Source organism: Musa acuminata, chromosome BXJ3-10 (assembly GCF_036884655.1).
Source record: "Musa acuminata AAA Group cultivar baxijiao chromosome BXJ3-10, Cavendish_Baxijiao_AAA, whole genome shotgun sequence".
Lineage (NCBI taxonomy): Eukaryota > Viridiplantae > Streptophyta > Magnoliopsida > Zingiberales > Musaceae > Musa > Musa acuminata.
This window is the reverse complement of record NC_088358.1, coordinates 23,470,737-23,485,644: the sequence shown is the minus strand read 5'-3', so window position 1 is coordinate 23,485,644 and position 14,908 is coordinate 23,470,737. Positions and strand designations below refer to the sequence as shown.

Genomic DNA, 14,908 nt, shown 5'->3' with positions numbered 1-14,908 from the left:
CAAGAGTAAAGGAAAGGAATCCCTACCTCTCTCTCTTTGGGCAATTTCCCTTCCATCTCGTTATCTTTTTGCTAGTCGATCTCATTATCCACGATAATTTATTTTCATTAGCCGATTTCATTTTCACAATGTTTTAAGACAAGAGGATGGATGAATGTATATATAGAGGAGACCAATAACCCTAAATCATAGATAATTTTAAATTACTAAAATACCCATGTCATAGACCATAAAAGAAAAATAAATAGATACATGCATCCTCTCAAGAATAACTTAACTCAGCTAATATTTATAATTATATATATATATATGATTATGATTTATTCCTTATGAATATTTCTATCATCATTTTATAAGTAAAAGCCTCCTAGATAAATTTAAATGAAGAAAATTGAAATTGTTTATGAAAAAAAATAATGTTTTAATATTTTTTTGGGGAATAATAATAATAACTATATTGATGAAAGAATATCCCTTGGGACATTAACCTATCAAAATAACATTTGGACACTTGCAAAGTAATTCCTAAATAACTCTAATTCATTTATTGAATGGATGTATCACAATCTTCCTCATTTAAGAATGCAATTTATCATAATCTAACATGATAAATTAACTCACTAACTTCATTCAACATCAACCACTAACAAAAAAAAATACTTAAGATCAAATTAGTAATAATACACATATCAAGTTCTTATGAATCAATCAAAGTTTTAACCTACTTATAAAGTGAGACGTGATTTTATTTTTTTTTTATTTTTGATATTTATTAATTTAAATATGTAAATTTTTAACCCAACAAATGTACCATCAAATTTAACACTAATGATACTAAAACACATGTCGATCATCAAAGAAAGCTGTGGGTGTGTCCTAAATAGGGCTTTGCGACACTGTCACACTCTTTTCGGTCTTCTCATATAGTGTGATATCACATGATGCTCATCATCAGATGTACAATCAATCATTGAGATAAGTATAAAATCTATGATATGTTATATATAATGTAATATATATATATATATATTATATATATATATATATATTGAAATCAAATAACATTAGATCGATTTTTACCTTTCAATGTCATATGAAAAAGAAGTTATGTGTGATCTGGGCATCGTCTTTAAATTAAACAACCGTTGTCAATTTGTAAGGAAAACTAGATTTTACTTATCTCTTCCTATCTTTTTACAGAACTATTTATACTAATAAATTAAGAAAATTAAGAAAAAAATTATAATATCTCAATAACAAGTATCATTTAGATCATGTTTATTTATAGACGAAAACAAAAGATCCATGATAAATAATTAAGAGAGTTGTTCCTGTAAAAAAAAAGAATCCCTTAAAAAATGCTCGAAGATCTGTCACGGATCTTAGCTTGGCATCCGCGTTCTGTGTAGCTTAAGTATGCGCACAGATGTGTTGAGGAGGGACAACGAGAAAGAGAATGGACAGCATCAACATTCGTCACTGTACCTGCAACTGGGGCTGATGGCCATGGCCACGGCCATCATTGCTGCCCTCTGCACTTTGTGCTGTAAAGAACCCGAACAGTGCCTCCATCTGCATGGTTGAATGATGCACCCAAAGGAGCAGCTTCCCATCATATGGCTTCACCCTTTTCTTTGCCACCTAAAAGTCATCATGCCTACTACACCTTCTTTCCTCAATCATTGTTCTTCCCTGCTTTCTTATCATATCGAAGGGAAACTAATTACTGGTTTTAGGAGATCACCGGACTCGATAGCCTCCTCGGTAGATAAAGTGTTCGACGTTTGTCCTCTGGATTCGGAGAAGAGATATGCGAAAGCCTTGGAAGACCAGACATACACCGAAACTTACAGCAGCTACGAGTCAATCTTCGAAGACATACGATGGAAGAACTGTGATCGACAGGCTACAACTCAAATCAAATTGACTGCGGTGGTTCTTTTCTTTCACACCCGATATTTCGATGGAAAGGAATCGAATGCGATGGGAAGAGGTAGGTCCTCTTCCACATTGATCTCCTGCTTCATATTATTTCTTGGCCTTTTGGTTCTCTTCCTTCCACTGTGTCATACGCCAAAACAGTTGGGTGAGGAGTAAAGACCGGATGGTGGTGAAGCCGAGTCATGGCTTAGTCAATGAATGAGGGAGGAGGAAAGAAGCAAGAAAAAAGGAATGGCAGAAGGGAGGCATGTGAAGGGGGTGATGAGATTTGATGCATCGCAGCCACCGGCAAGAAGGCTTTTAGTAAGCTCCCTCATAAAGCTGCGTAGCAGCAATTGTTTTGAGTAGATAATGCAGGCAGAGGGTGCAGCTCGATGACCCACCTCATTACTGTCCACCTGTATCCACGTAATTTAATATGTGTGCGTGACAGATTTGGCTCCTCCACATTCTGATATTTAAATGCTACAGTGCTGATATGCAAACCCATGATTGGCCCACATGGTTAATGAGCTTGTTCTTGACAGTTTGTATGCTCTCCAAGGACAGGAGAAAGAATCATTGTCCAGGAAGAAGGAAATAGAGAGAGAGAGAGAGAGAGAGAGAGGAGTTCATGAGACATGAGCTGTGAGGAGGGGGAAGAAGACAAGCGCAAGGCTACAAACCAATCCATTACTAAGGATCTCAATCGACATGGTTTGTACTTTTCCTAATCTCAATGACAAAAACCACTACCGATGTTGCTGTGAGCTCTCTTTTTTTTTTCTTTTTTGGCTTAGAGATGGGAAGTACTTTGTGACTGCAGTTAGGGAGGGAGGACAGTCATTGGGAAGAGCACATGACAGTTCAAGTGTGGATCGAGAGGGAATCTACCTCCATTCATGAGACTTTTTTGTTTTTGGGTCACCCCTGGTGGAGGATTTCTGCTTTCAAATCCTCTAAGCTCACATCTCAAATCCATCCAGACGAAGAAGAAGAAGAAGAAGAAGGAAACACTTTCAATTCCTTTTGGTTTATTTCAAGCCCGTACGAGGCATCCGCGTCATGCAGCAGCAGCAGCAGAAGCAGAGGACGGTGAAATGGAAAGGAGAGGGTGCAGTTCTACGGCATCCGGTTACTGCACTTTTACTTTGCTGTGTCCCCCACAATAATTGATCAATTACCACCGTCGTCTTCCTCCTCGCGTCTCCTTTTACCGCAGTAACTCCTGAAGCTCCACCCCCCGCGCACGCACAACACGCGCAGGCCAAGGCGAAGAAGCTAAAACCAGACACCTCGCTGCAGTACTTGTTCCTTTTACCCATCTCCCTCAATAGGAAAGCCCCTGGCGCCGGTTTCGGTTCGCTTTGTGGGTGTAGAGCCCCAAAACCGGCTGAAAGCTGATTTCTTTGCTCTGCTTTTCGTATAATATTGACACAAAGATGGATGCAGACAGGTTGGCCTTCTTCAAATGCACACCAGGGAGAAATGATTCACTCGGTTGATTATGATATCCATGGATGAGCAGTAACCCAGCATCGTTTGCGTGGATTATTTTTGTGATGTGAGTGGGATGGGATGGTGTCAACATCAGGAATCCCATATCCGGAGAAGCCAACAATGGTGGCGTGATGCAGGAACAGTGATGCTGTTGTCTCTGGTGTTCAGGGCTCCATATAATACACCCCCACCTTTGCTTATTTTGAATTCACACCTCTCTCCGCCTCTTCTTCCTCCTCCTCCTCCTCCTTTGTCTCGCCTGCTCTTCCTGCAACTTGCGCTGCAACTTGACAGAACACGGAGGGAGGGAGAAGGGGGGGACTGGGAGAAGACACCGAGCGCACGTGGGTCAGGTGAGTCGTGTGTGCAGGCAGAGAGGCCAACCGTGGAGGAAAACAGGGGGAGGGGAGATGATTTGAAGATGGGCAGATGATAAGGTTTGACATTGCCACCGGTGGAGTCAACAAAAGCTTGGCTTCAGCTTCAGCCTTTGAGAGAAAACAAATGAGCACCGACCTCACCTTTAATCAGCACCCACAGAAAAAAAAAAGCCTTATTAAAAGGAGGGCAAGAAAGAGACGCATCGGATCACGCCATCCTCTTACACTTCTCCGCGGGTTGGTGCACCGAAGGCACCGAGAAGAGGGGGTGGCGGGGATGAATAAAGGTGGCGGAGTTAAGTAATGGAACGCCCTGTGACGTTTAATATAAGAAGGGGGATAAAGGGGTGTGGTGTGCTTGCTGTGTTGTGCGAGGAGGGAAGTGGGGCAACCTGGAGTTGACTGGCAGATGAGTATTCTACTGCTGGTGTTGGGAGTATCTCACAAGAGTATTAGTCTGCCTCATTTAACTGGAGGAGGACAGTGTGCAAAGGTTTTATCTTTTGGAAAGGAAATTTCTTTAAAAGAAGAGATGTTTATGTTGGGATGAGCTGTCATCAGCATTAGATGCTTTATCTGACGCGCACCTGCAATGTCTGCTGCTGCTGCTGCTACTGCTACTGCTACTGCTGCTCCTCCTCATATTACCTGGGCGCAGTAATAATAATGGAAACCACGGCAAAGAGGGTGCTTAAGCTCCTAATCATCGAACGAAGCGGAGACTGTTATGGGATTAGCAGTGTCCGGCGGGTGGAATGGAGGAGATGGAGTTAGAGAGACATGGAAAGAGAAGGATGGTTAAGTTCCTAACTGCATCTTTCTAACTCAGAAGTCTATATTCATCATTCTCTCCGAGGCCCCACGAGCGGGCTACTGCTTCTTTCTCAGGCGGCCCCCCTCCCCCAAGCAGTGTCAAGGAGAGAGAGCAAGCTGCAGTTATAGCGTGTGTAGGTGAGAGAGAGAGAGAGAGAGAGAGAGAGAGAGGAATCATAAGAGAGAAAGGGAAAGAGAAAGAGAGAGAGAGAGAGAGAGAGGGAGAGGAAACAGTGGGGAAAAGCGATGCAAGAAAAGAGGAGGAAGGAGAAAAGCTGAGGGAGTTAGGGTTTTAGGATCTAAACCTACGCGCCTCTCTCGCCTTCCCCCTTCTCTCCCACCTTTCTTTCTCGGTGACGTATCTTATTGTTTGCCGCTCGCTCTCACTCTTTTCTTGCATCATTTTCTTATCCGTGCGGTTAAACAACCTCAGGTAGCGTCTTCCTTCCCCACCTCCTCTTTCTTTCTTTCCTTCCTTTCATTCTCGCCCGCACCAACGCGCGCACAGAGACAACAGTCAATCAGCAGGAGAGCCCCACGCCAGTCTCCAGCCAAGTATGGAGCGGCCCCCTGCACGTGTTTGCCTCCTCAAACCCTAACTAGGTTATATCGCTCTCTCTCTCTCTCTCTCTACCCTCCCCTCCCCCCTTAATATTTCTTCTCAACTTTTTTCTCCATCCAAAAATATAAGAACTGGAGCTGCCGTAAAGATAAATATATATACACAGTTGGAGAGGAAAAGGAAAAGAAAGAAAAGCAAGCAATTGGTGTTGATCTTAGGGATAGATTGGAAAACAGTAAAGCATGGAACAAAGCGAGCTTAGTAGGCATGGAGGACAGGGAGGTGGTGGTGCAGGAACAGGAGGAGGAGGAGGAGGAGGAGGAGGAGGAGGAGGAGGGAGAGGGGGAAGAGTTCGGGCAAATAGCAACAGCAGCAGTGGCACCAGCAGCAGCAGAAGCACTTCGGAACACCACCAGCCACAGCACCACTTTGGCCACCATCACCACCAGCAGCAGAAGCAGCAAGGAAACAGCAGCATCCCGTCGTCGCTCGAGCTGGTCCCGTTAAAGAGCAGAGCGGGCCCCAGCTCAGTAGCCCCCTTCATGGGCTCCATCGTCCACCACGGCGTCGTCGACGCCTCCCTCGCCATCTCCACCGCCAAGCCCGATCCCTCCCTTTCCCCCGGCGCCGTTGGCCCCTCATCTTCCTCTGCCGCCGCCGACACGTCCAAGAAGCTCGCCGGCGGCGGCGCCCCAGCCAAACGCTCCTCCAAAGATCGCCACACCAAGGTCGACGGCCGCGGGCGTCGGATCCGCATGCCAGCCATCTGTGCGGCGCGTGTGTTCCAGCTGACGCGGGAGCTCGGGCACAAGACGGACGGCGAGACCATCGAGTGGCTGTTGCAGCAGGCGGAACCCGCCATCATAGCTACCACTGGTACCGGCACCATCCCGGCCAACTTCTCCACACTCAACATCTCGCTGAGGAGCAGCGGCTCCTCCCTCTCTTCCCCGCCCTCCAAGTCCGCCCCGCTCTCCTTCCACGCGCTTGCCCTCGCCCACCACCGCCCCGACTTCGAGCAGGTGACCGACCCCGGCATCTCCCACGCCGCCGCAATGCTCGGTTTCCACCAGCTCCACCCTCATCCCCACCAACATCAGCTCCTGTCCGCCGATCAGATTGGAGAAGGGTTACAAGGCGGAGGCAGTAGCGGCGGTGGCGACTCTGCCGACACCTATTTGAGGAAACGTTTTAGAGAGGATCTCTTCAAAGATGAGCAGCAGGAAGGAAGCGGAGGGGCAGGCCCGTCCTCCCCGTCGTCGGCCTCCAAGTCTATGAGGGCCGGCAGCGGGCTCCAATTGCATCAACGGTCACAGCAGCAGGAAGCTGCAGCTGCAGCTGCCGCAGCCGCAGGTCTGACGAGGCCGCAGGGGATCCTTCCTGCGGCGGCAATGTGGGCGGTTGCTCCGAACAGCGGAGCTGGGGGAGCTTTCTGGATGCTTCCAGTGTCCACGGGTTCAGCGGCGCCCGCGGTGGCCGCAGCCACCGGACCCTCAGAGCCGTCCATCTGGACGTTCCCGGCCATGGCCGGACAGTACCGCCCCGGGATCAGCGGCGGAAGCAGCATCCAAGCGCCACTCCAGTTCATGTCGCGAATAAACTTATCGGGCGGTGCCGAGTTCCAAGGCGGCCGCGCATTTCCGCTGGGATCGATGGTGCTGCAGCAGCCCACGGGCGGCATGGCGGCTCAGCATCTCGGATTGGGAACGTCGGAAACCAATCTCGGGATGCTCGCGGCCCTCAATGCATACAATAGAGGTGGTGGCCTGAGCATGAATTCCGAACACCACCAGCCAATGGACCACCATCACCAAGCCCACAGTACCCATCAGCAGCACCAAGGTGCAGCCAGCGGAGAGGACCACCAAACCAGTTCACAGTAGTAGAAGGAGGAGAGTTCACAGGATGTCAAAGAGCAACCTTGGACGCACGCATGCAAGGCAGAAACAAAAAATCCAATTGGAGCTTCAAATCCAGCAACGGCGAGTGTTCCTTTCCTCCTCCTCCTCCTCTTCTTCTTCTTCTTCTTCTTCTTCTTCTTCTTCTCTTTTGACTCGCACAAGGTGAGCTTTGGGTGCTAAAGAATCCTTCAAATTAGTGGACGGCGTTCTTTCAGCTTGCGAAAGAACACTGCCACTTCTCTTATCATTATTTTTCCCCTTCCCTTTGTTTTTGTTTCGTTCTGCTTGAGTGTTGTGAGTTCAAGAACCTTACTTCCAAGAGTGGGGGACAAAGATTTGTATAGGGATCCAATTCGTCTGTGCAGTAGTAATTCTTTGTTTGTTTAAGCGCAGAGAGAGCGCGCGCGAGAGAGAGAGAGAGAGGGAGAGAGATGGAGGTTTTAGATGACCGATAACTCATAATCCTTTTCTGGTGTGCTTCTCCCTGCCCTTGTAAACTGTTGCATTAATCTGTCTTTTGGAATCTTCCTCATACCTAAGTCCTGCTTTTATCCTGCAATGGAGGATAAAAGCATCATCTGTTGCGACGCCTTCGATGTGCGTCGCCGCGGCTTCACCTTTGGACGCAACACAGAAACGAAGGGCCTTCACTGTCACGTCCAAAAGTAGGCAAACATCCTCATCTCCAAGACGACCGAGCTGGGAAGAAGACTAATCCCGAACGACGGAATCCTAAATGGTCATCCGTTAAGGACACGGCCCTCGGAGTCCGTGTTGCTCTTCGTGATCCGTGCAAATGGCTTGCCGTGTGAGTTCGGCTAACGATGCAATGCCCATTGGCGTTTGCTTCTGCATCGATCACCGACCTCTCGCGGCGGTGCCCGATCGCCACCCTCAATTGCTCGAGCATTTCGAGCTGAAATCTCTTCAAGATGGAGAGCCGAGCCAGAACACTTAAAAGCAGGTGAAGAAGACACGCTTGTTACCTCGTCTGTCTGCACTCCAAGAAGCAGTGACGAGCTATGAACTGATATGGGGATCTGCAGGTTATCATGATGAGGAAACGTGTGGGCACTGAGACCTCCAACTCCTCAGGAAAAGGTCAGCCGCCGCAGCAACCCATCGAGTGGGACTGCAATTTTGTAGCCTTCTCTTACCAAAATAATCTTATTTTTGTCACTTTTATTATATATATTAAATCATCTAAGATAATTCATTTACTGAACAAAGTAAAAAAAAGGATGGAGAATGCATCCTTCAGAGTTTATCATAAATGCTCTAAATTAAAGATAAATTCCAACAAAAGGTAGAAAATTCAACATACCTAAGAATCAAATCTCGTATTATTTGGATACAGTTGGAATGATCAACAAACCCTCGAAAAAGATGTATGATGTATGAAAATATACTAATGATCGACCATGATTTAGATTGCTAGAATAATAATGTGCACAAAGTTTGACCTTATCTCGATGGCTCTATGATTGAAGGAGGCCGGAATGGACGCTCATCATGATCCTGATTTCAATAGCTGAGACTTGGTTTTTGAGTTATGACACCCAACGACCAACCACTTCGCATTCTAATGGGTGTGGAAATTGATGCTAATCTTTCACTAGATTTTAATAATTATATATACATATTTTTTAAAGATCAAATTACTGTCAACATAAGATTGTAAAGAAAACTAACACCTACATACCTTATGATCGAAGGCATGGTTGGGCTCCATGTGGGACCGCATGTTGCGTCCAATCACAACGCCGGTGGGTGCAATAAGCGATCTATAATGACAACCTGTCGTTGTCTTGTGTATCGGTTGGGGTGTGTTTATGAAAGAGGGAGGAGGTGGATATGATAAAGAGTGCACTCACAGTAACGGGGCATCGATTGGTGCCGGTTTCTGCGCGGTCACGGAGCGAACAGGTGGTGTGCATCAAGCGGAGGTGGACGCCGTATGCTACGTACAGGCTTCGCCACCGCTGCTGCGCGCCCATCAAAGCCACCGGGAGGCGGGCGTACATCTCCGATCAGACCCGTACGACGCCAGACACGTGGGGAGGGACAGTGCCCCCTCTGACCTCCCCACCTCCTCTCATATCATGTTGTCACCGTCCGCGACGATGAGATTCCTCTCTCTCTCTCTCTCTCTGTCTTTTCTCATCTCGGTCTCCCTGCTTTTATTGTGGTTGGCGCAGCGGAGTGCTTGTCTCGTACCGGGATGACAGGTGATTTGTCTCATGGGTCGGGTGTTCGCCGCTGCCAAATTTGATCTGAGAGTTCCTCCGGGCCCTGTGGATGATTTGATGCGTTCAACTTTAGCTTTTCATCATTTCATTTATCATTCGAACAAATGTTACTGAACAAAATAATAGAAAACAAAAATAAATGGTAATGAACATGTATTCTCTTGTCGAATTATTTGGAAGTGGATTCCACGCGATTGTCTTGAGCTCCATGATTAGAGCAATTATGGCAACTGCTTGGTCACAGATAGCCATCATTTACAGATCATATACCCAATTGGAAGGACAAATGAAACAGTTGAGCAAGAACACGATTTCTGAAATGGAGGTGACGGTGCCCCTTTGCGGGCTCGGCAGAAGCACGGCCTGCCTCGAGTCGTCTTCATCATCTCCTGTAGTCCTGTAATGCATGTTGGGGAACAAAGGCACGCTGTGAATCCATCTTTGCCCAATAGAGACCTGCATAGCAGGAGCTGAAGTCAATGAACAGGTAGAAAGTACCCACCAAAGTCAACAGTCTTGCTGAAATGAAAAGAACTTGACACTAGGAATAAGATATTACAAAGATTTCTGGTAGATGCTACTCCCTCTTGATGTCGACTGCAATCGGCACAGCAACGCCAACCTAATTGGTCTCAGCCGCATCCACTTTTCACAGCTACAACAGAATACAAAACTTATCGTTTGCTTTTCCTGGATCAGCCCCACAGTGTTGACTTTTAGACATACTTTTCCTGGTTAGCCTCGATTTAACCATCCATTACAGACATCATATCAAGTGCCATAAAATATGAGCTATTCAAAACATATGATCAGGCCTACTAGACACAATGAGATGCAGGAGGATATTGCTGGGGCATTTTCTGCAATGCAAACAACACAAACTTCTATCTTACAGAACCATTTCAAATCAAGGTTTTAAACCTTGTTTTGGAAATCTGCATGGCCCAATCCAGTATCACCAAATATAAAAGAGAGAAATATTGCCAAAATCAATCTATATGGTCTGATATCCGATGGCGGCTTGACTCTCAATGGATTCAGCCAACTACTACTGCACTGTCCTTACAAGAGGGACCAAGGTTGAAAGTCCCACCATTTTCTTGATGTATGATTTCTTACAATTGAAAATAGCATTCTTAAAATTGAGTAATACAGGTCTATTGCTCAAGGTCTTATGCATCAAGTTGCGACTGAGTAAAAAAAAAGAAAGGTTGTATAGCAATTTGCATCACATTTCACTTGTAAGCACATAGATTCCTAGTTTTCCTTTTTCTCAAGTCATAGCATGTTGCAGCCATGAAAAATCAACAGGTGCACCACACCTGATCACCATGTTGCATTAGTTGAATAGCATCTAAATGAGCTATATATCATGCTCAAAGGTATGAATCATAAATTGGGTGCATCTCTAATATTAAGGCTAGGCACTTCAAAAGTTAAGTAATATAAAGGAGTCGTTGATGAATGAACTCGGGCAAGCTTTTCGCTGGTAAATCAACAAAATCTTAAACAAGAAAAAAAAAGTGTCAACAAAAAGGAAGTATAAGAACTAATGAAGAACATATTCGCCAAGTTGAAAAACCTGCACTGATCTTGAGATTACTATAAACTAAAAATGTTACCACTTCCACACAGGATGAAAGTAGCTTTGCAAGATCAGTCAAACAACACAAATAGAACTATATACTAGATATGTCATAAGCAAATAGAACCACATACATCAATGTCACTGACCAGAAGGTACTCAAATTCAAGCATCACGACCATATTCACAAAATCTCTGGCACCTAGAAAGCTATAAACTTGCATATCCATGGGCGCTGGTGCTACCATATGCCACTGAAAGCAAGTGTCTGATATAGAGGCATCAATATAACCGAAAAAAAAGTGTTGAGTAGAATCACAATTCTAAAAATCACCGAATCTTGGGCTTCGCATTTCATAGGCACAACATTTCAAAGTTTGACCCCAATACATATGAAAGCACAACTAAAAATGATTTCTTTATCAGAAGGAATGACATATCTATATTCTTAAGGACAGGATTAACAGAGAATAGTGAGCATATGTACAGATTATGGTCTTCTGGTGACATTAAAACAAAGAAGTTATTTATATTAAAATTAACAGATATTTGAGACATAAAAATTCTTTAACTGTTGGATAACCATGTTTTGGTCAAAATAATACAGCAGTAGCCAGTGGTATTAGTAGCAGAAACAGCATATGTCATAACTTTCCAAATCATAAGGCATGCGAAGTCCCAAGTCAAATTTGCAGCTCCCTACAAAAGTATTCCATATCCACTTGTGTTTCACTAAGTCTCATATAGGGACATCTGAAGATACTTCCACCATTGTTAGGCACTTCATGGAAAGTAAAGCAAGAAAAAATGAATCTGTACAGCAGCTTTTTCCATGATGTCTAGCAAAAATCCATTTATTGTTTCACGAACTTTGATTTCTCATTTAAATCTCAGTAAAAAACTTGGACTTTTAAACCCAAAAGAAAGCACAGAGTATCAAAATCAAAGCCAACAACACTTTCAAACATTAAGAATAGAATCTACATATCGTATAGCTGTGAAAAGAGGAGGTATAAAGCCACCAAAACTCTGAAACATTAAGAATAATACAAACAAATAGAACTTTAAATCCAACAATAAGAAGAGAACCGTACAAAATGGGGAAAAATCCAAGAAATAACACAAAATTTGGGGTAGTGACGACCGATTACAATCTCGGAGTCACATCTAGACTCTGCAAGTAACTAACTAGGTTTTTCAGACAACAAAGACCTAAAGAAGGTTCAAATTAATCTCCAACATAATGCAATCTCTAGTTCGAACCACAAAAAGAGAGCAATAAGCAAGATACGAGAAAACGAGATATAACAATAGAAGAAAAAACTAGGGTTTCCAGGCATCAGAAACATGACCGGAGCTCGACAACTCATAGGGGAGAAATAGGCGAACAAGGAGCGGCCTTCAGAGAGAATACTCAAAAGTTCCATCACCAGGCCGAGGAGAGGAGAGGAGGACGCACGGCTCGAGCAACGGATTGCGGATCTCAGATTGAAAACTATCGTGGAATGCATCACGGATATCAGAGATCGCTTGGTTCCTCATCTCCTCACAGATCCATCCGCCGCTTCCAGAGCCGTCGCGGCCTCTCTCTCGCCCTCCTCACATACGAACGCAAACGCTGTGATATATATAGCAACCGCAGAAAGCCGTCTGATCTCATCTTGTACCATAATCTCAACCGTCCACCTATCTGATGATCAAATCAACGTTTTGTATTTATTTTTTACTCGAAATAATGGACGGTTCAGATTTGAAAAAAAAGCGATGGACGGTTAGCGAGGGACCTTCGTCACACTATAGCACGACACGGGATGGATAAAGAAATCGGATCCTGTGTTCCGGATCCGATCCGCATGTGCGAAAAGAGCCTGGGCAGAAACATTTCTTCATCTGATAGCGTCGAGCTGGAACAAAAGGAAGGGAATGAACACGATATCGCTTCTGGGAAACGGGACAAGAGGACAAGCCGTGTCAAACCAAGCGATGATTCCGCCCTCCTGCGTCCGCCTCACTCTGTTCCTTGCCGACTGCCTCATGGCATCTTTTGAACCATTCCAATCTTCCAACCACTTCCCTGTCTCGCTCCTTGTCACCACCGTCAGGCACGCACTGAGACCAGATCGAGTGAGAAAAGAGAAGGGGGAGAGGCGGTGCCAACCAAAGAGAATAAAGCAGCCCACCGTCTCAAGCTGGGAATCCAAGACGCGAGAATTCCGAAATCTGAGAAAAGAGAAATGACCTGAGGAGAAGATACCTACTCTCCTTTCCCCCTCCTCATGTCTCCCAAGTTTCGTCGACTTCAGAGAATGGAAGGAGACGACAACGTCCGCGCTTGGCGTTCTCATGCTATCAAGAAGAGGAAGGCGAGGGACGGTTTCGGTGCATGCCATGTGAAGGCGAAAGATGCAGATGATGGGAAGTTCTTGGTGCTGCTTCAAGCGAGAGAGCGTATGCTGAGAGAAGACCCCAAGCGAAGCGGGCAGGAAGACGCGACGGACGAACAACTGCCTCGTTTGCTTCTGCTCGCCGCCTCAGCGATCGACGCCGATCATGCAGACGCAGCGATCGACGCCATAGTCGACCTGTACCAGCATGCTTCTCTGCATGGCCATCCGATGCAACGAGTCATGGCCTACTTCGCCGAAGGCTTGGCTGCCAGGATTCTGACAGATAGCTCCCCCTTCTACCGATCAATCATGGCGCATCCGACACCGGAGGAGGAGTTCACTGCCTTCACCGAGCTCTACCGGGCTTCTCCGTGCTACCAGTTCGCGCATTTCACCGCCAACCAGACTATAGTGGAAGCCTTCGAGGCGGAAGAGAAGCAAAACGGCAGAAGACTATATGTGATCGATTTTGACGTCTCCTACGGGTTCCAGTGGCCCTCTCTGATCCAATCCCTTTGTGACAAGGCTACAACGAGTAAGCCAATCTCTCTGCACTTGACAGGGTTTGGCAGAAGCACGGAGGAGCTCAAGAACACTGAAACGAGGCTTGTCGGTTTCTCGAAGAGCTGCAGCAATCTGGAGTTCGTGTACAATGGGCTTTTGCGAGGCTCGACAACCAGTGACCTTAAGATCGAGAAGAACGCAACCCTTGCCGTGAACTTGGTCTTCTATCTGCAGACCATGAAGAGCTCGTCTGAGATGCTCGCGACATTGATGTCCATCCACTCCTTGAATCCCTCCGTCGTAGTCTTAGCAGAGAAAGAAATTAGCCAACGCCCCGCAGGCTACTCAGCGAGGTTTGTGGAGTCGTCCTTGAACTACTTTGCAGCCATGTTTCGCTCGTTGCATGACTGTCTCCCAGCAGACAGCCTGGGGAGGCTGAGCATCGAGAAGAACCATCTTGGGAGAGAGATCAAAAGCGCCATAACCTGCAACTGTGAGATGACAAGTGCGTGGAAGGGGAGGATGGAGAGCACTGGGTTCCAAGGAATGAAGTTGAGTTCGAGGTCGGTGAGCCAAGCAAAGCTGCTGCTGAAGATTAAGGGCCAGTTTTCGAGCATAGAGCATGTGAGCAACAGCGGGTTTGGCATTTCAGAGACAGATGATGGAAGAACACTGTCTTTGTGTTTGCAAGATAGAAATCTAATCACAGTCTCTGCATGGAAATGCACAAGGTGATCTGGGTACATGTGAGCAAAATGAACCAAGCCAACTTTGGAACATGTCATGATCTAGAGCTTAAATCAAGAAAATGTTTTGTTTACATCATGATTTCTTCATTTCTTTCCTGTGTGTAGTTGGGATAGAGATGGTTCCTATGCTGCCTTTTTTTCTTGAGTACTGCAGTCGATTCAAATAAGTACGACATCCAAGTTAGATTCCACCTAACCAAGATTTGCAGGACACCACTGTGAAATCTTAGACTTGGCATCCTCGTTACAGTGTGCTTGGAGAATCCTTGACCTTAGGTAAGATTTAAGAGCAGAGGATGCAGATATACCTCAGGTCTAAATCTCCTCAGCATACGTGTCACATTCATGCACTGCAATG

General features: G+C 45.7%; 2 protein-coding genes and 1 long non-coding RNA gene across 3 annotated transcripts; 2 read left to right on the top strand and 1 right to left on the bottom strand.

Annotated features, from left to right (window-relative positions):
- Positions 1 to 2,478: 2,478 nt before the first annotated feature.
- Positions 2,479 to 7,573, top strand: LOC135651838 (transcription factor TCP8-like). The gene is made up of 2 exons (XM_065172338.1): positions 2,479 to 2,637; positions 2,747 to 7,573. Exon 2 carries the CDS (start codon positions 5,418 to 5,420, stop codon positions 7,056 to 7,058), a length of 1,641 nt encoding a protein of 546 aa, XP_065028410.1. The 5' UTR covers positions 2,479 to 2,637; positions 2,747 to 5,417; the 3' UTR covers positions 7,059 to 7,573.
- Positions 7,574 to 9,461: 1,888 nt separating this feature from the next.
- On the bottom strand, positions 9,462 to 12,563 carry LOC135651839 (uncharacterized). The gene is made up of 2 exons (XR_010501954.1): positions 9,885 to 12,563; positions 9,462 to 9,781 (listed from the first exon to the last, which is right to left on the bottom strand). It is a non-coding gene; the product is annotated as an uncharacterized LOC135651839 (long non-coding RNA).
- A 408-nt stretch (positions 12,564 to 12,971) lies between these two features.
- LOC135650704 (protein SCARECROW-like) lies at positions 12,972 to 14,671 on the top strand. The gene has a single exon (XM_065170250.1). It carries the CDS (start codon positions 13,187 to 13,189, stop codon positions 14,534 to 14,536), a length of 1,350 nt encoding a protein of 449 aa, XP_065026322.1. The 5' UTR covers positions 12,972 to 13,186; the 3' UTR covers positions 14,537 to 14,671.
- Positions 14,672 to 14,908: the final 237 nt, after the last annotated feature.

Bases quoted from the DNA above. Each gene is read 5' to 3' on its own strand.
- LOC135651838 (XM_065172338.1), top strand. From the start codon at position 5,418: ATGGAACAAAGCGAGCTTAGTAGGCATGGAGGACAGGGAGGTGGTGGT.
- LOC135650704 (XM_065170250.1), top strand. From the start codon at position 13,187: ATGTCTCCCAAGTTTCGTCGACTTCAGAGAATGGAAGGAGACGACAAC.